The sequence below is a fragment of the Gambusia affinis genome, linkage group LG06 (assembly GCF_019740435.1).
Source record: "Gambusia affinis linkage group LG06, SWU_Gaff_1.0, whole genome shotgun sequence".
NCBI classification, from domain to species: Eukaryota; Metazoa; Chordata; class Actinopteri; order Cyprinodontiformes; family Poeciliidae; genus Gambusia; species Gambusia affinis.
The window spans coordinates 31,849,151-31,872,571 of record NC_057873.1 but is presented as its reverse complement, the minus strand read 5'-3'; the positions used below and the strand labels follow the sequence as shown (position 1 = coordinate 31,872,571).

Genomic DNA, 23,421 nt, shown 5'->3' with positions numbered 1-23,421 from the left:
ACATGATGCTGTCATAAACATGACATAACACTTGTCATGAACATGATTAAGTCTATATGAATATTTATTGCTGTTGTCATAAAGTGTAATTTGGTAAATAATGACAATTTTAATGCTAAGTTGACATTATTCAAAATGTCTTTGTTATGACAACTTGACAGAAACCTACCCAGCTAGCAAGCAAATGTACGGACTACGTCCACCGAGCCTAGTCTGAAAGTTGGACTTCAAATGTTCGGACTTGACGTTCCCCAAATGTTGTTTGAACATTCACTCTGAACATTCACACATCATGGAAAAAATATTTTTGCTGTAATTTTATTTAATCAATTTTAATATTTTTGAAACCTTTATGGTGGTTAATATTTTTGACAGAACCTTTATTTTTGTCCTTTAGAAAGTCTGCATCTCTGAATGTTGATTGAAATTTGTATGAACGTCCATGGCCAAACATTATCCTCTCCTTTCAAATAATGGTTATAAGTCTGATTTTTTTGATTCCCTTCCCTGCATTATCTGCATTGCATTTATTCTAAACTAATGTAAATGTATCTCAAAGGAGAGTAATGCTTAAATAAAAGTCCAAGAAGTACTTTCATTTAGAAAATATTTATATTATGCCGAGTGACGTCACTTCCCAACCCAGATTGTATTCAGATTTCTGCAGTTATTAAACAACGCTTCTGTATTTCACATGAAACCGATGAGATCTACCTTGTTTGGTAAGTGTTTGATTTGCATACTTATTTGTATCATATTCTGACCAAGCATGTGGTAAGAGCATAAAAAGGCATATAGCTTGTTACCGACGCTTTTTATGTGTATGTTTGTATCACCCCAAGCTTTATCGTCCTTCATATTGACCACATGGCGCCATTATCTCATGACTTCTCAATCTTTATTATAAGTTTGATGCAGCCAGAAATACTTTTCTGTGTGGAATGTGCTGCTCTTTTTTTCTTCGATGTTGTAGTATCCTGGACCACAGTGTCAACATAACTGGTAAGCAGGTAATCAAGAGATTTTGTGGTCGGATTACTTCATTCATAGACTGAGGGCCTTAGAAAATCCCAGCATGGCCTCAGTCCACATATCTACTGAAAGTCAGGCAGAGTGGTGCTGCTAGCTAACAAGTAAAAATGATAGAAGGAACTGAATGCAAATTGTCTTTTTCAGCGTATGAAATGGAAACATTTATGTTAGAGATGTACTTTGCCCCTTTTAAAAAGCCAGGTTAAAGAAAATAAATGCATTAATACTTTATACTGCCAAATGTGCAAAGCCTACTGACATTTTCCAACACAGCAATGAAAAGAGGCAGCTGGTAAAGGGAGTTACACCATTTAATTTTCCTTTGTGATCAATGAAGTATTTTTGAATTGAATTATTTTTTCATCTACAGGTGGAATCTAACAACAGCAGGATCGACAGGACCAGTAAGAACTGAAGTTTCTGTAAACTAGTAAATAGTTGTGGAGGAACAAAGAATTGATATGTTCAGTCTGATCCATAATACCATGTTGTTGACCCTGTGGTTTATCTTAATCTACTGTCATCTCACAAAACATTGCCTGTCTTTTCCTTCTCTCTGGATCATCAGCTAAAAAAAATATGCAGCTGGAAATATTAATGCCACAACATTAATTGATATCACAATGAAAAGTACTAAGTGATGCTATGCTTTGTGCCAGTTGTAGTTAAATTGCCAATTAGATCTAAGGTTTATCTCATTATTTCAAGGTCCTTCAAAGAGTTGTCAATGCTGATGGCTGTGACTAGGAAGGATCTCCTGTAGCAGTCTGTGTTACAGCCTCTGACTGAAGACACTGTTTTTCTATGATAGTCTCATGAAGAGGATGCTCATGGTTGGTCATACTGTTTATTCATGAACATTATTGGGATTTCATATTGTTAATAATATACTATTTAAATGTTTGCTTTCATAGATTTAATTAAAGTAATGACTATTTTTTCTGATATGTAACTTCAGGTGACAACTTGAAAGTAAGGCATAAATTCGCCTAGCTGCAGATGTCAAACCTCAAAAGCAGAATCCCAGGAGGATCAGGGTAAAAGGTATGGGAGTAATTAGGATTACTGGCTGAAAAGAGAGAGAGTTCTTTGTGGTTTCCTTCAGTTGGATCTCTTTATGCTGCTTCAATGTTATTAGGAGATTTAAAAACAACCTGCCTTTACTACTGTATTACAGACCACATCAAAATACATGACAATCAAGTATTAATGGACAGAACTTGCCTTAATTAAATAAATCGCGCCAATGTTTATGCAGGTTTTTTAATTAAATATTTTTGTTACAGGTGAAATGAGATCTATTCAGATTCCGAGGAAAAGCCACAGATTAAGAGAATCTTCCCCATGACCAGCATCTCCATGTAGCCACAGCCTCCCACCTCTCATCTACCTTCACCATCTTATCCACTCTGATGATCCACCAGCTGCTCTATGTTCACCTGTGGCTGTTTAATCCTACAGGGCTGAAGACTCTCAGTCTACATTGTCTTCTTTGGCCACTGAGTAATAAATGCTCTGAGTTATTTTACATTCTATTTGACTGAATTTCTTTTGTCATTCTTTGCAGACTGGAGAATTCAGTGTAACATCTTCAAAGCTTTAGAAGAGGTGAAGGAGACGGCCTTGGAAAACCACAGGATGCTGCGAGTCATTCTGATCCGACTTACAGCCACTGATGCTCCTGAAGAGATGGATTCACTGGATGAGCTCAACCTTCCATCCTGCACCGTTGAAAAATTAGAAGTCCTGGCCCAAAAACTAGATTTAGGAGCTGTTCAGATATAAATAGTATGTATAATTCTTTGAAAACTTAATTAGCCTTTTTCTTGACATTATTCTTCCCTTCTATCAGAAGCAGTACTGTATAAATAATGACTTTTAAATTCTTTGTAGTGTTATTTTCTCAGCTGGATCTCTGAGGGACCTGATTGGCTGTCTGCAACATCCATCCATCCATCTTCTTCCGCTTATCCGGGGTCGGGTCGCGGGGGTAGCAGCTTCATCCTGACCAGATGCCCGAGCCACCTCAACTGGCTCCTCTTGACATGGAGGAGCAGCGGCTCTACTCTGAGTCCCTCCCAGATGACTGAGCTTCTCACCCTATCTCTAAGGGAGAGCCCAGACACCCTACAGAGAAAACCCATTTCGGCCGCTTGTATCCACGGGTTTGTGGTGTCTGCAACATTTTATCTAAAATCCCCTCAAACCGGTAAGAAGAGCAGTAGAGCGAACGGGATGGAGAGAGAAGTCTTTCTGCTCTCCAGCACTTGGTGACTGAATTTAGTAAGTATAATCTCATGGACCTTTCAGTCTAAAACTATGTGAATTGTTATATATTGTCCTATAGGTGGACTTTATTGTGCACGTTTCTTTGTAGCCAATAAAATATTGTGTTTCATAAAACCATGAAACTTTTCTCTATAATACACATCTCAATTTAATATATATATTTTTTGTTTCTTTTCCAGAGGCTGTACCAAAGAACCAAGGTCAGAATCAGAACACTTTTAAGGCTCAACGTTGTCTGGTTTGTTTGTTTTTTTCTTTGTTTTTTCTATTATTATTATTATTATTATTATTATTATTATTATTATTATTATTATTATTATTATTATTATTATTATTATTATGATGATGTGCATGTGTCAACGCTCATGAAATCAGTTACGGTGTAAATATCTCTTTTAAAGTCATATTTTTAAGCAGTGGTTGGTTTTTAAATGGTAACTTTGCCTGGATTTATTATTATTGTGAATGTCTTTTCTGAAAACTCATTGCACTAAAATTGAATCCGCGCTGTTTTACTTTGTATAACCAAGGTTTCATTAATGTGTTTTTGGTACATATGTACTGCATATGTATGAATAAATGTGATTCTGTTTTTAGCATATTTTGTCTTGGGTAGTCTTTAATGTTAACACTGTAAAATTAATAAATTCTTTGCCAAGTGTTTTTAAGTGGTTGTCATCAATTTTCCAATTTGATACAACATTGGATTAATATCTTTAGGAAATGAAATTGCTATATTAGCATTTCCACAAATCTAGAAGAACCATAAAATAGCATTTTATTTTGACCTACTGTGAATGTCCGCAGAAAGTTCTGAGCAAACTTCCGGCAGACTTTCAACTGAAATGTCTAATGGTGTTTCATTTTGACATTATCTGACGAATGTCTAATGATGTTTCATTTTGATGTTCAGAAAACGTTGACTGTGGACATTCAGCAGACATTCAAGACAGCACTCAGCACGTCGTCTGAACATTCAATGCTAGCTGGGTAGACAAAAATTTCTTTATGACTATTTGACATTAACCTAGACAAAAATGTGTTTGTGTTGACAACTTGACATTAACCAAGAACCATCATATGTCATAAATAAAAGTAAAACAGAATTACTTAAGAAAAAGTTTCTTTCAAGAGTCCTAACATTTTTTGCTTTGATTGTGTCAGCCATCTCCTTCTTTGTAGCCTTCCTGTAACGCTCTAAAAACAGGGAGATCTTGTTGTTTTCATTTCCTAGGAGCAGCTCTTTGAAAGTATCCAGAAATGCTCTGAAATTATAGCTGTTTTCACAATTGTGGTCAATGTAGGCCTGTCGCGATAAACGATAAATCATTTAATGTAGATAAATTAAAACTATCGATGTCATTTTAATTATCGGCTTTATCGTCTCTTCCAGCCTTTTTCTCTTTCTGTTGATGACACTGAATGAAAAAAGGCTCAACTCCACTGCTCTCCACTGACCCTCCCTTCCTCATTTCCTCAGTGTAATGTCCAGTTCACACTACACCATCTTAGAGCTGTCGGCCGATTGTCGGCCCATTTTCAAAACCTGAGAGATCACACATTAGCCGACAGAAATCCTAGGTATAACGGTTCGATCGGGTTCCATCCTGCCGTGTGATGTCCAACAATGGGCACAAAATAATGGCTACAAGTTCAGTTAACTGATTTTAAAACCAGGCATTAATCAATGCTTTACTCCAATCTACCTGCAGTGCATGTGGCTCTAGTGTCAGCGTAACGTCCTGACTGAATAAAAATCATTAGAACTTATTTATGTCTCCTTAACAAAGAACAGCTGAAAAGTTACCAGGTTCATCAACTGGTAGCAATTTGGCTCCAACTCCTACCTTGTCATTTCTATATTCTTTGCACCAAATGTTTTATAAACATTAATGTTGTTTCCACATATCATCTCCAATGTCCGCTGGACTTCGGGTTGGCCGTGTCAGCTGTTTGGGATTCCCCTCTGTAATTTCCCCTCAGGAAACACTGAAGAGAATCCACGCTTTCTGAGTGGCTACCTGTCACATTCAACAGGCTGTGTTAACGCTCCCAGTCGGGGAAAACCCCTGATTTAGATCGGAGCGGCCACATCTACCGTAACACACCACACACTGCAGGATGATCACAAGCGACAATCTTAGAACAATCAAAGTTCTGATTGTCTTAAGGGGAAAATGTAGGTGTGAACTAACATGTAGTGTGAACTATTGCATCAGGTAGTCGATGTTCCATCTTCTCTATTTAAATCTAATGATTACTGAAGGGCAATATGGTTTACAGACTTCATAATCTGCACTCTTTTGGTTGAATGCAGTATTTATTTACACTTTGGTGTTTTTATTCAGGTACATTTTTGTTAATGGAGACTGAGAATCCATTTTATTTTTGTTTTTGGTTGTTTTGTTTATTTTATCAGTTCCAGTGTTAAATGTTCTTCAGAAAATAAAGTGCATCTATCTTTGGCAGGAAATTGCATGCATTATTATGTCATTTCCATTAAATCAGTGAACAAAGGTCTTCAAACAATATTATCGTCTATCGCAATAGTTTTTTGAGACAATTAATCGTTCAGCAAAATTTGCTATTGTGACAGGCCTAGGTCAATGTTAATCAGGGTGAAAGCCTTATCATGAATTCAAACTTGGTGAATCTCTTCTGGACACTCTCATAGTAGGTGATGACTCAATCCATTGCGGTCACTTAAAAAAAGGACAAAAACAAATAAACAAAAAACAATGTGATCTTAATCCCGTATTTACACCATTCCAAAAATGTCCCTTGATGCAGACTCTCAGAATGGTAGACTGGCAGAGAAAAGTGCTTGTTATAAAATGCTATATAATTATTTCTTAATACAAGTAGCATAATGAGTAGAGCTGAACAAAATTATTCTGATCAAATATTTGTTTGGCAGAAGTTCATACAGCTTGCCACTGTTGTTATTCAGAATGCATCATTTAATGCAGTGGTCCCCAACCTTTTTATCAGCGCAGACTGGTCAAGGCTTGTGGTGAACTGTCAGACAAGGCTTCTACATGTTGGTGCGTCTGCTAAAGCCTAGTTCACATTTTAGAATTTTTTGCCCCAATTTTACCCTTAGGACAATCTTAGAACTCAGAACGTTCTAAGATTGTCGGTTGCGATAATTTTAACTGATCATCCTGCAATGTGTGGTGTGTTACATAGAATGCCAGACCACTTTTCCATGTGACAGATAGCCAATCAGAAAGCGTAGTGACGTATGCATGAAGGAGAATTTCAAACAGCTGACATGGCGCAACAGACGGAGCGGGCGGAGCAAGTCAGTCACTGCCTCCATGCATTCCCTTACAAAAATATCCCATGAAAATCACATGTGACTTTCACATGTGATCACATGTGGTTCACACAAATTTTTACATGTGAATGATGTGAATCACATGTGAAAGCACAGGAATACGTGTGATTTTGGAACGTTTCGTGGTAAAATCACATGTGATTCACACATTTCCACATGTAATCACATGTGATCACATGAAAAAAATTTTGTAAGGGATTGCATGGCAGGCACCTATTCTACACCAAAAATAGCAATGTTAATTATTTTATTATTATATATTATTTTGTCATGATGACAAAATAATATAATTCAAAATAAGACAAATTTTTATAACAAATTAATGACAGATCATGATTTCTTGGTTAATGTCAAGTTGTAATAACAAAGACATTTTGAATAATGTCAGCTTTGCATTAAAAGTGCCATTATTTACCAAATGACACTTTATGACAACAGTCATAAATATTCATGAAGACTTAATCATGTTCATGACAAGTGTTATGTCATGTTCATGACAATGTCTTGTCAGTCTTATGCACGCCCCATCACATAAAGTGTTACCAACTAGTTGTTTTTTTTGCATTAGTATAATATAGACAAGGACTTGTGCATATTTGTAATGAAAAAGCAGCTTTAGAAAGCATTCGATAATAGTCTTCCTCTCTTCAGCTCAAGCATTTCCAGTGTTCTCCTTGTCACGTGTGAGAGCTGGAGCATAGCAATGAGTCAGTCTGACCTACATTTTTGAAATTCACCATCCCCCTCTTTCTGCTTCTCCTTCCCTGCCTCCCCCCACTATCCCTCATTCACCGACCCACCTCCACCTCCATAGCTGTGGAAGTCAGACGACTTTGGGGAGACGTGGGTGTTGATCCAGGAACATGTGAAGACCTACTTTTGGTAAGACAACAGCTGTCTCTGTTCGTGATGTGCAGACCTCGCACAGGAGTGTGAACGTAATGTGAATGGGAGGAGTGTTCTAGGCTCTGTGGTATGTTCTCTGGATTTACAGTGAAAAGAAAAGAGATTCTTCCTTCCAGAGAATATCAGTGGAATGTAAGAACATCTTGTTGGAGAATCCAGCTGCGTTCAGTTATATCAGCACCAGTATCATACGTCATGCTCTCATGGCTGAAAGATTTGAAGAGGGTTAAATGTGGACAATTAGTTGGCCAGGTTGAACAATGTAAAAGATGACACCAAAAATCCATGCATTCATCTGAACAATCCGGAGCAATCCATTTTGCTCCGGATTGTTCAGATGACGGGATTTATTGTCCATTACAATCAACCCAGATTTCTTTTTTTTGTATTCTCAGTTTCACCACCATTTATGTGAATTTTAACATGTAATCCACTAAATTTATTAGGGATGCACAATTGTCTTTTGACAGGTAAAAAGCCTGTGTATTTGTAGGATTTATTTTAAGATTTCATTGCTTATTTTTTAAAATCTTAAAAGGATTGGCTCATCCTATCTCTGTGATCTAAACATGCACTCTGCAGAAAGAGTGTTTGAGTCAAACAGCCAGTTTCTCTTAGATGTTCTGAGATTCAGGTTAAAATTCAGAGGTGGTCAGACTTTTGCAATTTGTATTCCCAAAGTTTAGGAACACAAATTGTACGGACCACCAAGACTGTTGAGACTTTTAAATCTTTGCCCAGACACTTTTTTTTTTTAGCTGTTTGATTTAAACATGGTTCGAGTTTCTTTTATGATAGGTTAGGGTTATATTTGTATTTTCTTTTAACCTTATGTATTTTTTATGTTCTTGTTGTTTTCTTGATTTATTGTATTGAATTGTACACCACTTGGGTCAACAGCGGTTGTATTTATGTACTGAATAGACTAAATAAATTGACATTGACATATTGGTACAACATTGTAATTCATCCCCATGAATCAAAATGGACCAATATTAAGAACCAATATGTATTTCTATCTTGTCGCCATTTGTTTCTGGAGGGAGAGGCGAGAGGGTTGGTCATGTGTTATTGGTTTGGTCATGTGACAGTAGCTACATTACCGTTGACTGTATACTTGCACAATTTTACTTTTTGAAAATAAATTTGCTTAATGGAAATACGCCAATTTTGTCATGAAGTGCGGTGAAGAGGTGGTGAGGATGACGCTGAGGACCCAGGTTCGAGTGAAAGAATTATGTTTTTAATGATTATAAGAGTCCACAGGGGGAAAAAAGCAACCCAAATAGGGTGGGGTGGGCGGAGGAGCGCAGGAAGGAGGGCCAGAATACAGGAAACAGAAAACTCAGTCCATAAATAAAACAAAAACTGTGAGGGAGGGGCCTGTTGAAAACGGCGTAGGAGGCGAACTCATGGTGGCGAGTCTGGAGGCCAGCAATCGCGCAGGAATTGGACCCGTTGTGGCAGATCCGGAGGCCGGGAACGGCCCAGGAAGCAGACCCGTCATGTAGAATTTGGAGGCCGGGAACCGTGCAGGAGGAAACCACGGAGAGGTGGAGGCGAGCGGCCAGACTGCCGCACGGACTCTCAACGAGGCGGCTTGATTCACCCGATGTTTTCATTAATAATCCTCTGTCCTTTGTCACTTAGTAAAGCTTTCCAACAATATTGGAGTGTCAGGTTTTAGTTTTAGAATTACTTGTATAATGTGACAGATACTTCCTGTTATGACAATGATGTCAGTTGAAACGCTAACACCTCTATGGGACAATGATGGTGACGTCAGGAAGAGGAAAAAAAAATCAATGTGAGCCGCAGGGCCAGCAAAACTATAAGAAAAAGTTCCACTTACAGTCCGTAAAATATGGTAATTAATTGTCTTTGTAAAAGAAAAAAAAACAACTGATTATTGTGGCATTGTGAACTAAAAGTGTATTGATCCATACTCCGGTGGTGGAGTTTGTCCCGCAATCTGTGGGTTGCCAGTTCCATCCCCACTCTTTCTGCCTCTGTCATTATGTTCTTGGAAGACATTCACCCACCTAGTCTTCTGGTGGTGGCCTCCCCTTTCAGGCTGCCCCAGGACACTGTGGCCACTGTCCAATAGCTTGCCCCATCAGTGTGTGAATGTGTGTGTGAATGTGTGAATGACTTACCGTCACTGATACTCCTCCAATGCAGAACAGAAGCAGAAACTGACTGGAATGTTTTTTGTTTGCAGTCTGTGATAAAATGGAGTCACAGCTGACTCACTGCCCCCCTCCTCCCTCAACCCCCAAATTAGCTTTATGTTCATCTTTGAGCAGCAGATTGGAGGTAGCAGAAGGCTGCTAATCACTCATGTTTCGTCAGCAGTTTTTCATTGCAACTGCATTTGGGTTTCAGGTCACTTGGTCAACTTCCTCCCTCCCCTGGCAATTTTCATACCACTTCCAGTCACTCATGTATTAAAGCATCAGCAGAACAGAGAGCCCTTTTTGATGTTTGGGTTGGATTTCCACCTACTTTTGCAAAGAGCCCTTTTGCCTACAGAAAATGGCAGAGTTTTCTGTTCAGGTTAAATAAAATATACAGCATTAAAAAAAAAAGAATTATGGCTGCATTCTCCAGAGACACTCTGCTGCCCCACTCCAATAGTTCTGCAGAGACCCCTTCCCAAAAAAATTATTTACATCAATTATTAGTGAGCAGAGCTGGGTGGTAACTAGTTACATTTACTTAATTACATTTACTTGAGCAACTTTCTTGAAAAAAGTTAATTTTAGGAGTATTTTTACTGTTCTGTAATTTTCCCTTGAGTAATTTTATTATCAAGGTATCACAACACTTGTAGATTTCTACCTTGTATTTCCTCCAGGCATTAATCTACCGCTCCCTGTGTGGAGGTTCACTTAGGGACTGTCAACAAATATCTGAACCAAACACTCCTGACAAACAAATGCCTTGCCTTGTGACTGACACAAAAAAGGGATAATTAGGGTTACACAAGACACACTATCTATTGAACTTTTAGGTTATATTCAGTATTTTAAATAATTTTAATATTAAATAATATCATGTTTTCTTCAATAGCTTCCAAGTCATGTGCCCTATTGACTCAAAATCAGTGTGAAGTTGTTCTACCAAAGTGTATAGATGAGGTACACTCATGTTTATTCCATTTTAGCTGTTTTTTTTAATTTTTAATTTTTAGCTAATTTTTTTAGTTAAATTTTTTGTATTTTTTCCCTATAGCTTCTGGGATATGTGACACACTGACTTAAAATTAGTCTGAAATTGTCATACCAAAGTGTAGATGAAGCGCATTCATTTTTACTCCATTTTAACCCTTTTTATACTTTTTAGCAACTTTTTTGTCAAAATTTTATAAATATATTTTTTAGCAATTTTTTCCCCAATGTTTCCTAAATTTAGACAAAAAATTACTACAACATATTTTTACTAAATCTTGACAAAAAAGTGCTAAAAATATATTTACTAAATTATTGACAAAAAATTGCTAAAATAAATAAAAAAGGGTTTTTATTTTTTTTATTTTATTTTTCCTGCTCCCTTCTTCCCCCATTCATGAACAAGATCCCGAGATACTTAAACTCCTCCACTTGGGGCAGGAAACCTCCCATCCCCCAACCCAGAGAAGGCACTCTACCCTTTTCCGGCTCAAGAGCATGGATTTGGAGGCACTGATCCTCATCCCGGCTGCTTTACACTCGGCTCGTAATTGCTGTTCAGTGTGCTAACGGTGGAGAAACAACTTTACATTACAGAAAAGTAGTTATCCACCGTCATCAGTGGCCATGCTAACTAGCATTAGCTAACTAGCATTCATGACAAGCTCAGGCATCAGGAAGAAGCTGTAACCAACTTCATGGGTACTGGAAGGGGGAGAGCAAGTGCAAGTGAGGGTGAAGACCGCCTCCTGTCTTTGATTGGTTGTTGCTAGTTAGCGCTGGAAGAAGGCAGAGGAGCTCAATTTTTTCACATATTATTTGTTATGACAAATAATATGTAAAAAAAAAAATAAAAAAAATTAATTAAGTTACATAACGCTGGTTTTAGGTTGGTTAAACCAGCTGATATCGCTCTGTACATAAATTAAAAATATCACATTTTACTGAAATTTGGAATGGAATTTCTTTTTGCTGATGCTTTCTAAAAATATTGCTTTGAGATTCTTGAAAATCTGCCAGGAAGCTATTAATATGCAGGTTGACTCAGGTGAACATAAAAACAACCAAAAGAGGGGAGGACATTCAGAGTGTTCACCCAGGGATTAGTACAGAGGAAGGAGCATATAGAGTCCAGATCATGTCAACAAGTTGAACTGGGAGCTTTGAAAGGAGGCCAGAGAGGCAGAGCCCAGGCGTCACACTGGTCTCTCTGTTCAGCTCTTCAAGCTGCGGAGGGAAACAGCCTGCTTTGGAAAGCTGCTGATAGGATGCAGCAAACCACCTCCATTCATGCGAGCCGAGCGGCTGTACCATGCTACTCCAGTCTGGTGGCTACAAATAGCTAGTTTAGTATAAGGTACACCTGTACACTAATCATGATGTCAGATCAGCATCTTGATGTGGCACACCTATGAGGTGGGATGGGTTATCTTAGCAAAGCAGAAGTGCTCACTATCAAACATTCAGACAGATTTGTGGACAACATTTGAAAGAAATGGTAATATTGTTTATCTGGAATGAATTTTAGATCTTTGAGTCCATCTCATGAAAAATGGGAGCAAAACCAAAAGTGTTGCGTTTATATTTTTGAGTGTAGATGATGGCATTTAATTTACCCTTTTGGAATAAAATAAATTTGAACTGAATCAATAAATATTGCTACAATATAAAATGTGTTCAGTACTTCAAATGCATTTAGATAGTTTTAAAGTGCAATATTAATGACTATTTCTATAGTGAAATTTAAAGTATGTCTGAAAAATTCTCTAATTTTAAACTTTTGTTCTTGAATTGGAGAAACACTCAAGAATTCCAAAGTGCTTGTAAAAGGGATTATTTGTTTGGAAACACAGATTATTTGTTTGTTGCAACTTGACTTGTATATGCAACAAGTCAAGTTGTAGATACATGTGCAACTTGGCTTGTCAGCATACTACAACTGTTTATCACAGAGTAATAAAATAAGTTATTCTACCAAATTGACATTATTGAATGAGATGTGTCTTAATGGCCCATAAGTATTAAGTACAGTTTAGTTGATAATGAAAAAAATGGCCCAACCGTCTCAGACATTGATTACTAGCAATATTAAAGCAATTTGTTCACAGAAAGTCATCAGCTCTCAGTGAGATAAGTTGAGTCCCTCTATATAAGACAAACATACACGTTGAGCAATAAGGGCAACGGAATAGGGCAAATAAAATACAGTAATTTCCCCATATTGTGGTCACAATTAGAGGGAAAATGAAGATGTAGTTGCATCCATCAAGGCTGCTGATCAACTAAGCCTTCAGAAATTAAAAATGCAGAGATGATGTGCTATAAATTAAACCTCTGACTACTGCGGATACTGCAAAGCTGCTTGGGAGGGTGGTGCAGGGTGAAGAGAGGTGACCTGCACTGCCAGCAAGTTGTAAATTGTTTTATTAGCCTAGATGTAAATAGTTTAGGTAGAATAATGTATTCTTGCCTGCATTCTGAATGCGACATGCACTTTAGAGTAAATGAAGAGGCAACATGACATCAACTGATAATCCCTTTATAAAGTATTTGTGCAAACAATAAATTATTGTTTGCACAAATAAATCTATTCTATTCTAAATGCGACCTAAAAATGGTTTTCATGTCCAGTATTGCTGTCAGATTTAATTTTGTATATATATGTAGCTGAGATTTCCACTGTAGTTAAAACACAGGTAAGATCCCCCTCAGCTATTATGAGGGGGTAAGAAGAGGAGAAATATTCAATCCTATGCTCAACAGAAAATAAACAAATAACAAACTCAGGCTTTCAAAACGGAAAAAAAAAAATCAGAAAAGTTTAGTTTGGAGAAGCTGATTTGGATTTATTTCTTATCTTCTTCCTCCCCCTGTTCTTTCACCTGTCAGTTTCAATTCTTCTTCTTCTTCTTCTCCTCTGTCTCAGGGGTGTGGAGCCCTACGACCCCTCCACCACGGTGCTGGTCCAGAGACACGAGCCGCAAGGCGTCTCCACTGTACTAAGTAGCACCGATTTCTTCCAGAGTGAACAGAACCGGAAAGTGATCCTGGAGCAGGTGGACAGCTTCCAGCTGAGAGACAAGTACATGTTCGCTACAACCACACGGGTAAGTGGGAGGAGCCTAGCGCCCTGACCACAAAACTCTGAAATGCTTCCGTCATGTTTCCATTAACAGTCAGGCAATCTGAGAAGTCATTTAGAAAGATTTTTTACTTCAAAGACTGTCAGTATGTTACTAGAAAAAAAATTCCAAGTGCTAAAATTGAGAAGTATGAAAGCCGAAAGTGGACATTTTCCGCATATTGTTTTTCCCAATATGGTAATGTTTATCTTGAGATAAGTTGTCCTTCAGATGCATGCCTTTGTGGATGGAATCAGGTTTAACACACACAAGTACACACACCAATCTGGTGATCTTGAGAAAATCATATGCAGAGAATTTATCAGATCGATACCAAACAGACAGCCATCTGCCAATACTAGGGGTGGACAATATGAACTTAAAGTTTTATTGCAATATTTTGTGGTACTATTGTGATAACGCTAAAAGTGACGATAAGAACTATTTATTACTGTTTTATATATTTTTTTGGTAACTGTCTTGCTCTCACTACATGACATAGCAATGATAAGATGATAACTCCAGAAACACAAACACTGCTCTTGAAAAACATTCTCATTTGTAATGTGTTTGTTAAGGATAGCAGCCACATAAAGAAATGTAATTTTATTTCATAGATGTACTAAACTGCTCTCATTGAAGAAACAGTGGAGGAAATAGTAAGACCCACTGTCTCAACAATGCAGGTGTCATTAACTTGAATTTATCATTGCAATGATGATTCAAAATTCTTATCATAATAAGAAATTTATGACGATAAATAAACAATACAATATAGATGTTGTTGCCAATAAAGAATAGAATAAAACTTAATTCATTGCCAACTTGAAATGTACTATGTCTTGCATGAGGATATGTCTGGATTGTCATTGAATAACACGCCTATTTCTAGTTACGGAACAAAATTCCAGACTAAAATTTTAAAATTGGAGCATATTTTGTGGCTTCAAGATGGAGGCTAAAATCCAGCATATTTTTTTATTTTATTAATCTTTTTTTTTTAAATTGAATTGGAATTGTAGTAAATAGTCATGGTTCTTATGAAAATGTATTTTTCTTTTGCCATACCACTACAATATATCAGGTTTTAATAGACGAAATGCATTTTCTAAAATATCAGTAGACAACTTGGGTTTGGAAGCTGCACTCTCTTTTTTTCAGTGAAAGGAAGATTTTTGGATTTGTGTTGGGTGATTTAGTTGAAAGTTCCTGATTTCAGTCTCTGTATGGAGGAAGAGTGAACAATGAACATCTCTGTCTCTTTCTCTGTCTCTGTCTCTATGACCTTCCCAGAGATTGCTGGGCAGCCACAACCCATCATCTGTTCAGCTCTGGGTCTCCTACAACCGCCAGCCGATGAAAGCTGCCCAGTTCATGACCCGGCATCCAATCACAGTGAGTTTTAAAATAAACAGGGTCGATCCTGTTTCTAGAAAATCAGACAGAGATGCAACTCTGGGACAATTGTTGCAGGTATAGATCAAGTTCAGCTTAAACATCACTGTGTTGGTGTGCTAGGCAGTGATGTTCACTGTGTGTGTGTAAAATGTGACTCTATGGTCTGAACTCTAAGTGACTTGCTGCTTCCCTCGCCCATCCAACAGGAGTACTACATTGCGGATGCATCAGAGGACCAGGTGTTTGTTTGTGTGAACCACACAAACAATGCCACACACCTGTACATCTCAGACACACAGGGCCTGTCCTTCTCTCTGTCACTTGAGAATGTGCTCTACTACAGTCCTGGGGGCTCAGGCAGCAACACACTCATCCGGTACTGCAAACACACACACGCACATGCACACACAGATTTAGTCATCTGTCAATAACACCAAGAGGAAATTCTATTAGGAAAGAGAATTTCCTCAAATTGTTTATTAAGTAAGATTTGCCTGATTTGATTAAAAATTTTCAGCATTTCACATTGATAATATACTTCCAACATAAAGTAATGTCTAAATAGAATTGCTTGATTCAAGCTGGAATAGGTCAGTGGCCTATACAAAACATATTCACTACTTTTAATACACAAAATTATTCTCAGATATTGAGAATTCACCAGATCAGTTCTGCCTGTTTTGAGTTGATTCAAGAATGTGCTATTTTAACCTAAACAAAAATGTATTCATTATGACAACTTGATATTAACCAAGAAATCATGATCTGATATAAATTTGTTATAAAAGTATTACTGCTTAAACTGATTAAAAATAATGTAGCTTTATGTTATTAAAGCTAAAGTCTAATCACTAATACTTTTATAACAAATTTATGTCAGATCATGATTTCTTGGTTAATGTCCAATTGTCATAACAAAGACATTTTGAATAATGTCAACTTTGTACTAAAAGTGTCATGATTTACTGAATGAACCTTTATATTCATATTCATAACCATGAGTAATATTCATGAAGACTTACTCATGTTCATGACAGGTGTTATGCCACGTTTATGACGGTGTTATGACAGTCTCATTCACAGCCTGTCAAATAAAGTGTTACCCAATTTCTACTTCTATTTCAGAATCAAGTTCTATTTTCTGATTTGTCACATGAAAATCTTAAGGGGTATGAATACTTTGTGGGGTAGTGTTTGTCTCAACTGGGTACTGGAAAGCTCAAATTTTATTTTCCAGAAAACCTATTTTTATAATGTGTGCCATTTTTCTCATGACATAAAACACCTTTAACCTCATGTGGCTACAGTTGCACAAAAAAAAAAGATTTGTCATTCCATTTGTGCAACTATTGATCAGTTGGATATAGGTTGTCTTACTACCGATAGATGTTTGATTTCATATTATTTAGTGGGTAACATTAAACATTGTGACCTTGCTGTGCTATCAAACAGCAACCGTACCGTACCAGTAGTAAGGTCGTTACCATAGTAACCTCTTGGACTCTGAGGACAGCCTCCAGCTCTGCAAGCAGATGCTTGGTAACGGTGTCCAAACACAGACAACATGTGTTTCCTTATCCAATAGAAACACTAAAACTGTTACTTGATGTGAAGCATCAGCCTGTTCCCATTTAATGATGATTTGTTGTCTTTTATCAACTTCATTGGGAGGGTTAGCCAGCGTTGGTTCAGGTGTGATCCTTTCTGATGATTCTTTTAGTGCAGGGGTGGGTACTCCTGGTCCTGGAGGGCCGGTCTCCTGCAACTTTTAGATGTTTCTCTACTTCAACACACCTGAGTCAAATAATGAGGTCATTAGCAGAACTCTGGAGAACCTGACTGCACTTGGGAGGAGATTCAGCTGTTGGATTCAGTGGTTGGACCAGGGAGACAAATAAGAGTTACAGGACACCGGCCCTCCAGGACTAGGAGTGTCCACCTCTTATTTAGTGTCTCTGACAGCCTGTCTTCTGCTAATCAGATCAGTGCTGCATGTACTGTTTAGTTTAGTGATGGGTAAATGAGGCCTCACGTATCGTTTCGACCCATAGCAAAACTGTATTGATACTATGTCGATACTGCGTCACTGAATACTGGCACCTGCTGGTCATTAAAAATCCCTACAGAGAACGTAGTTAGACTGATTTAATGACTTAGTCTACGATAAGATTTAAGTGATTGTATAGTATTGTATATTATATATTGTATTATGTCATATCTTCAGTGAAATTCAAAATATATTTGATATTCTTCGATACAGTCAATAAATAATGTGAACATGTACCAAGTGATGAAAGTGAAAGTGGTTGGAATGAGGATGCTTGTAGACTGTCTCCCCCACACCCCCAAAAAAAATTCATAAAAAAAAATTAATTTTTCCGATATTTTGAAATTTAGTCCGTTCCGTTTTTTTGACACAACTTCTCCTGTGTAGAAAAAATAAAGTAAACAATACATTTCTATGAAATAGTTTATAAAACGCAACTGAGTAATTTGTAGAATGGCTGTATACCTGAGTTTATCCTGGGTGTATCTGGGACTTCATCCTGATGCCCTATAATGCCTCAGCATTGAGGAGGTGGATTCATTTAAAGAAAACAGATTTTAGTGACACTGTATATTGTTCATATAAATTTTATTTTTTCTTTTATATTTATTTTGTACACAGATCTTTATGGATGTGTTTTGCTGGAAATGTTTTTATTATTATTTATTTATAACGGGGATGTCTTTATTTTCATTTTTTCAGTCTAAAGATTTTTATTTATGGAGGGTAATTTAAGAATACAATTTTGAAATGTATGATTTAAAAGGAGAAATGTATGCAACACTTAACCTGAAGAACATGATATGAAAGTCAATTTCAGCTGAATTTGGATTCAGATAGATCGAGTAGAAACTGGAAAGAACTGGATGAAACAACAACAAAGTGATAACCAATATTTTATTTTCTGATGTAAAATCAAAATGGTCCCAAACTATGACACCTTTTGTTTGCTTTGAGGCTCCGTAGTTGATGCTGTACCGTAAAGTATCAAGAATTATTTTGGCAAATGCATCCTGCTGACAGATTCGCTTCCTTATAAAGAAAGTTTGGCACGTCAACATTATTTCGAAACAGTTCCTGTATCGGTCACGTGACATGGTGAAAGCAATAGGCGCACCGATATTTTAGATATTTGGCAGCTGAATTTATGCATGTTTAATTTAACAATGCCTCTGATGGACCATTCCTTTAAACTAGCTTCCTGTTGTCCGGCTGGCTTTCAGGTACTTTGCCAACGAGCCGTTTGCAGACGTGCATCGGGTGGAGGGACTCCGGGGCGTTTTCATCACCACGCTCATCAACGGCTCGGTCAGCGAGGACAACATGCGCTCGGTCATCACATTTGACAAGGGGGGGACGTGGGAGCTGCTGCAGGCACCTACTGCTGACAGCCTGGGCGGAACGGTGGACTGCCAGGTACAGCAGGGTCCAAACCACCTGGTCCTTTCAAATGGGAAGTTTATTTGTCCCTTGAGAGAAAAAAAACAAACTTCACATTATTATTATTAAGAACAGTTTCCTAATTATTTAGTGGCAGTGTTATGTAAAATTGACTTAAATTTTTACATCATGTCGCAATGTTGTTCCCTGACTAAAAGCACACCTGTGTTGTTTGAGAAACCCTTTAATCTCCATGGCAACCATTCAGCCGTGCAGAACGCACTCAGCTCCTTCAGACTAGCCAGCAGCAATTAGCAAACACCTGGTAGAACTGGACATCTGCTGATGTCATCCCATCTGCTGATGTCCAGTTCGCTGGTAAAAGCGAACCTATTTTAAATTAAAATAGGACTTACTTTTCAGAGCAACGCTGGTAAAAGCGTTAATAGAGGAGCCGTGTTGTGAAGACTTCTCAAATGTGGAGTTTCAGAAACAGCAGGTAGACCCAATTTCAACGTATTAAATTAAAAAGTCTAATTTTTTAGGTCATAGAAGTAAGTGGAAGTATTTGGATTTAGTAAAAGGTATTTTATTTAAATAGGTGGAGATTGGTGAATTAAGAATCCCCTGTGAACTAAAGGTGGATTGGTCTGTCACAGCTGGGACTATTTAAGGCTGCAGTTTCACCTGCATCCATCTATCCATCCATCCATCTTCTTCCACCTATCCGAGGTCGGGTCGCGGGGGTAGCAGCTTCGGAAGGGAGGCCCAGACTTCCCTCTCCCAAGCTACTTCTTCCTGCTCCTCCAGGGGAATCCCAAGGCGTTCCCAGGCCAGCCGAGAGACATAGTCCCTCCAATGTGCCCTGGGTCTTCCCCGGGGCCTCCTACCGGTGGGACGTGCCCGGAACACCTCACCAGGGAGGCGTCCAGGAGGCATCGTGACCAAATGCCCGAGCCACCTCAACTGGCCCCTCTTGACGTGAAGGAGCAGCGGCTCTACTCTGAGTCCCTCCTGGATGGTTGAGCTTCTCACCCTATCTCTAAGGGAGAGCCCAGCCACCCTACGGAGAAAACCTATTTCAGCCACTTGTATCCGCGATCTCGTTCTTTCGGTCATGACCCAAAGCTCATGACCATAGATGAGGGTGGGAACGTAGATCGACCGGTAAATTGAGAGCTTTGCTTTTTGGCTCAGCTCTCTCTTCACCACAACGGACCGGTACAGCGCCTGCTTGACGGCAGACGCTGTGCCAATCCACCTGTCGATCTCCCGCTCCCTTCTTCCCTCATTCGTGAACAAGATCCCGAGATACTCGAACTCCTCCACTTGGGGCAGGACACCCCCCCTGACCCGGAGAAGGCACTCTATCCTTTTCCGGCTCAAGACCATGGCCTCGGATTTGGAGGCACTGATCCTCATCCCAGCTGCTTCACACTCGGCTGCGAACCGCTCCAGCGAGAGCTGCGGATCACGTCCTGATGAAGCCAAAAGGACCACATCATCCGCAAAAAGCAGAGATGCCACCAAAAGGGAATCCTTCAACATCTTGGCTGGTCTAGAGATTCTGTCCATAAATTTCAAAAAAATTTCATAAAAGTAATGAACAGAATCGGTGACAAAGGGCAGCCCTGGTGGAGTCCAACTCTCACCGGAAATGAGCCCGACTTACTGCCGGCAATGTGGACCAGACTCTTGACACCAGTCATACAGGAACCTGACAGCCCGTATCAAGGAGCCCGGTACCCCATATTCCCGGAGAACCCCCCACAGGGCTCCCCGAGGGACACGGTCGAACACCTTCTCCAAGTCCACAAAACACATGTAGACTGGTTGGGCGAACTCCCATGCACCCTCCAGGACCCTGTTGAGGGTTGTTATTGCGCCACATCCCGCCCCCCTCCTTCTCTCTCTACTCACTCACTCTCTACTTCCTCTTCTGAGAGGGGAGATGTGCTACCAGCTCTCCATCTAACGGGTTAATTGAGTTTCCTAAATCTGCTGAGATTTACCCTGTCCAGAACTGAAGTAAACTCTGTTTAAGCTGGCATCGAGAAACGATTTGCCTGGTTTCTGACGGCCTCCATCCAGGTGTCCCACCCTTCTGCCCCTTGTGAATTAGCCAGACTGATCAACCTGCAGTCAACTAGTTTCACAGAGCTCACCTGTTAACGGTCGCTCCTTCTCTTTTATTACAACTTGTTCTTGTTACTGAACCAGGTAGGTTTTAGTGACTCAGGTGAGTCCGAAGGATGATGTTTTAAATTTGGGCCACCAGCAACCAATAAAACATTTTCCAGCTCTTCCTCTCCAGAATCGAACATCATAGGTATTTTACAACCATCAAAGAACTTTAAGGTGACTCATTAATTGAATGTCCACAACATCTTTTAGATTTCATTTATGCTAAATATTTTATTAGTAAGGCAATTTTGCAAGGGTCAGTACAGCTTAATTCAGTAGCAGAAATAATCAAATATGTAAAATCAATCATCTAGTCTATCTTTCCCTAATACTGACACTGAGAACTAAAAAGGGAACCTTTGAGAGAGACGGACAGAGTTTGGCTTTTCGAACCCCAGACCTGGCCTGATGATGAAGGAGGTGTTGCAGCAGGAGGAGGATGTTGGTCGACGAAGGCAGGGATCTCTGTAGGTCTGATGAGCTTTCTTCTCCTCATGGGTGGTGAGGTCACACAGGACTTGGGTGCTGGCAGGAAGGAAGGCACCAGTTCTTCTTCTTTGCCTTTGTTCTTGTCTTTGCCTTTGTCTTGGTCTTCATCTTTGACTTTGGGGTCTGAACCCAGCGGATGAGAGAAGTGCGATTTGAAGCCACATGTTGTGGGGCTGACGGGTTAGTCCCCATGATCAGGACAGTCTTCAGCTCTGTGGCCCCGGCTCTTCTTCAGCTGCAGAGTTCTTTGTCCATCTCCATCTTGACTCGAAGCTGCCTGGAGGATCCAACCAAAGGTTCCTCTTTTGCTCTCACCTTTTATAGGGTTTATCCAGCCTTTTGGTTCATTGGCATTGGCTAGCACTGTTGCTGTGCTTATTTCATTGGCTGACTACTTGGACAGATGATCTCATATCCATCACTGTCTTAGAGACATTGTGTCTGTGCTAATGTCTTAGGTTGCTTAACAACCTGTTTCCAAATAAGGCGTTGACCATCTCTGCTCTCCTGTTAGTTCCCCTTTTCCCCTTAACCTTTCACCTTCCATCCAACTCCAACACATCAGTGATCTTTAATTGCAGTTACACCTTCTACACTATTTCAATCTGTAGAGACTCAGACAGACAAAAGGGTAACCATTAGAAAAGTTTAATAACAATATGATTTAAATCTTTGGCGCTCAGGCCCCGGCTAAGGACATTGATCATCGCAAACTTTGCGATGGGCTTGGATGAGCATTCCGTATGCTGAGAGGAACGTCATGCCCAGGGACCCGGCACTGGTGGTGGAGGCGATGAAGGATGTGGCCTGATGTTGAGCGAGTGGAGGTGAAGGGGTGGAGGTGAGTTGAGCTCTGCTGGAAAGCGCACGATGCCATGGATGGTGGTCCTTATCAGCTGGGGCTTGGACGGTGATTGGACGTGACGAGTCTTGGTCCGGCGTTGAGGAATCAACGGTGATGAGCCGGAAGTTCCGGCTGGATGATGCAGGTGGGGTTAAAAGAGTCTTCCAGATTGAATTTGCACCTATAGGCTTCATTTCAATCTGTAGAGACTCAGACAGACAAAAGGGGAACCATTAGAAAAGTTTAATAACAGTATGATTTAAATCTTTGGGGAGCACAAAACTCAGCGCACAGGGAGCTCAAAACTCAGCGGATGGGGAGCACAAAACTCATCGCACGGGAAGCACAAAACTCAGCGCAAGGGGAGCACTAAAAAGTTAAACGATGTCATATAGATTATAGTATCGAAGCTGCGAGAATGCAGAGCCTTGGAGTAATGGATGAGCGTAAAGAGAAAACTAAGACTGGAAATGAGGATGAGAAACTGAGGAACTATAGGGAATAAAATTACGGTGCGAGACGTGGAGAAATGGATGATTTGTCTAGAAGCTCGAATGGACTGAACAAAGGCTGGGAGAGACAGCTTATCAGCAAGGGTGTTAGAATGACCAGATCTTTATTAAGCAGAGGTGATTAAATTGATTAATTGCAATCTGGCACTTGTTGAAATGTGCCGTGCAAACTAACTTGGCTTGAATCTGGCGATGATGTTGGTGGTTCAGTTCCTCCGGACGGGGCCGTGGCTTCAGTACAGCTTGGGAGTACTGGTAGTTTGGCTGACAGACCCGCAAGGATGGCTTGTAGGTGCTTTATAGCAATTGGCTCAGAAGTGGGACTGGAATGAATGCGCTTGAGCGTGAAACCTGGGAAGTTAACGGATAAGCAGCATAGACCTAGAAGTGACTGGATGGCCTGGGAAATAATGGTGTGCGAATTTGGACAAACGTGGATGAGAGATTAAGCCTAGAAGTGCCAGATGGGACATGAGCTTGAAATATCGGAATATGGGACAGTTTGCCGTTGGCGACGAATAGCCCCGGATACAGCAAGTTACCAGGGGGCATAGACTTACTGAGGGGGCAAAAAATGAATCTATGAAGCTGAATGTAGGTAGCGAATCAGTAACCACATGTTACTTGTTAACAGACTTAAGGGGCTGTAAATTAGCTGGTCATCTTTTAGCTGTCGTTACCTGCATCCGACAGCATTACTCTACTCAG

The 23,421-nt window shown here is 39.5% G+C and overlaps 1 protein-coding gene across 3 annotated transcripts in view; it reads left to right on the top strand.

Moving 5' to 3' along the window:
* The window catches only part of sorl1 (sortilin-related receptor, L(DLR class) A repeats containing), a 118,756-nt gene that overhangs the window by 12,263 nt on the left and 83,072 nt on the right, over positions 1–23,421 (top strand). For 2 of the 3 annotated variants that reach the window (XM_044118709.1, XM_044118708.1), the window contains exons 5-9: positions 7,476–7,543; positions 13,664–13,844; positions 15,153–15,254; positions 15,464–15,633; positions 18,528–18,720. In XM_044118709.1, the coding sequence (XP_043974644.1) occupies positions 7,476–7,543; positions 13,664–13,844; positions 15,153–15,254; positions 15,464–15,633; positions 18,528–18,720 (714 nt within the window). Of the gene's footprint in view, positions 1–1,801; positions 1,866–1,990; positions 2,077–2,599; positions 2,821–2,925; positions 3,316–3,500; positions 3,560–7,475; positions 7,544–13,663; positions 13,845–15,152; positions 15,255–15,463; positions 15,634–18,527; positions 18,721–23,421 lie in introns of those variants that run through there. The other variant, XM_044118710.1, reaches the window with a different exon arrangement.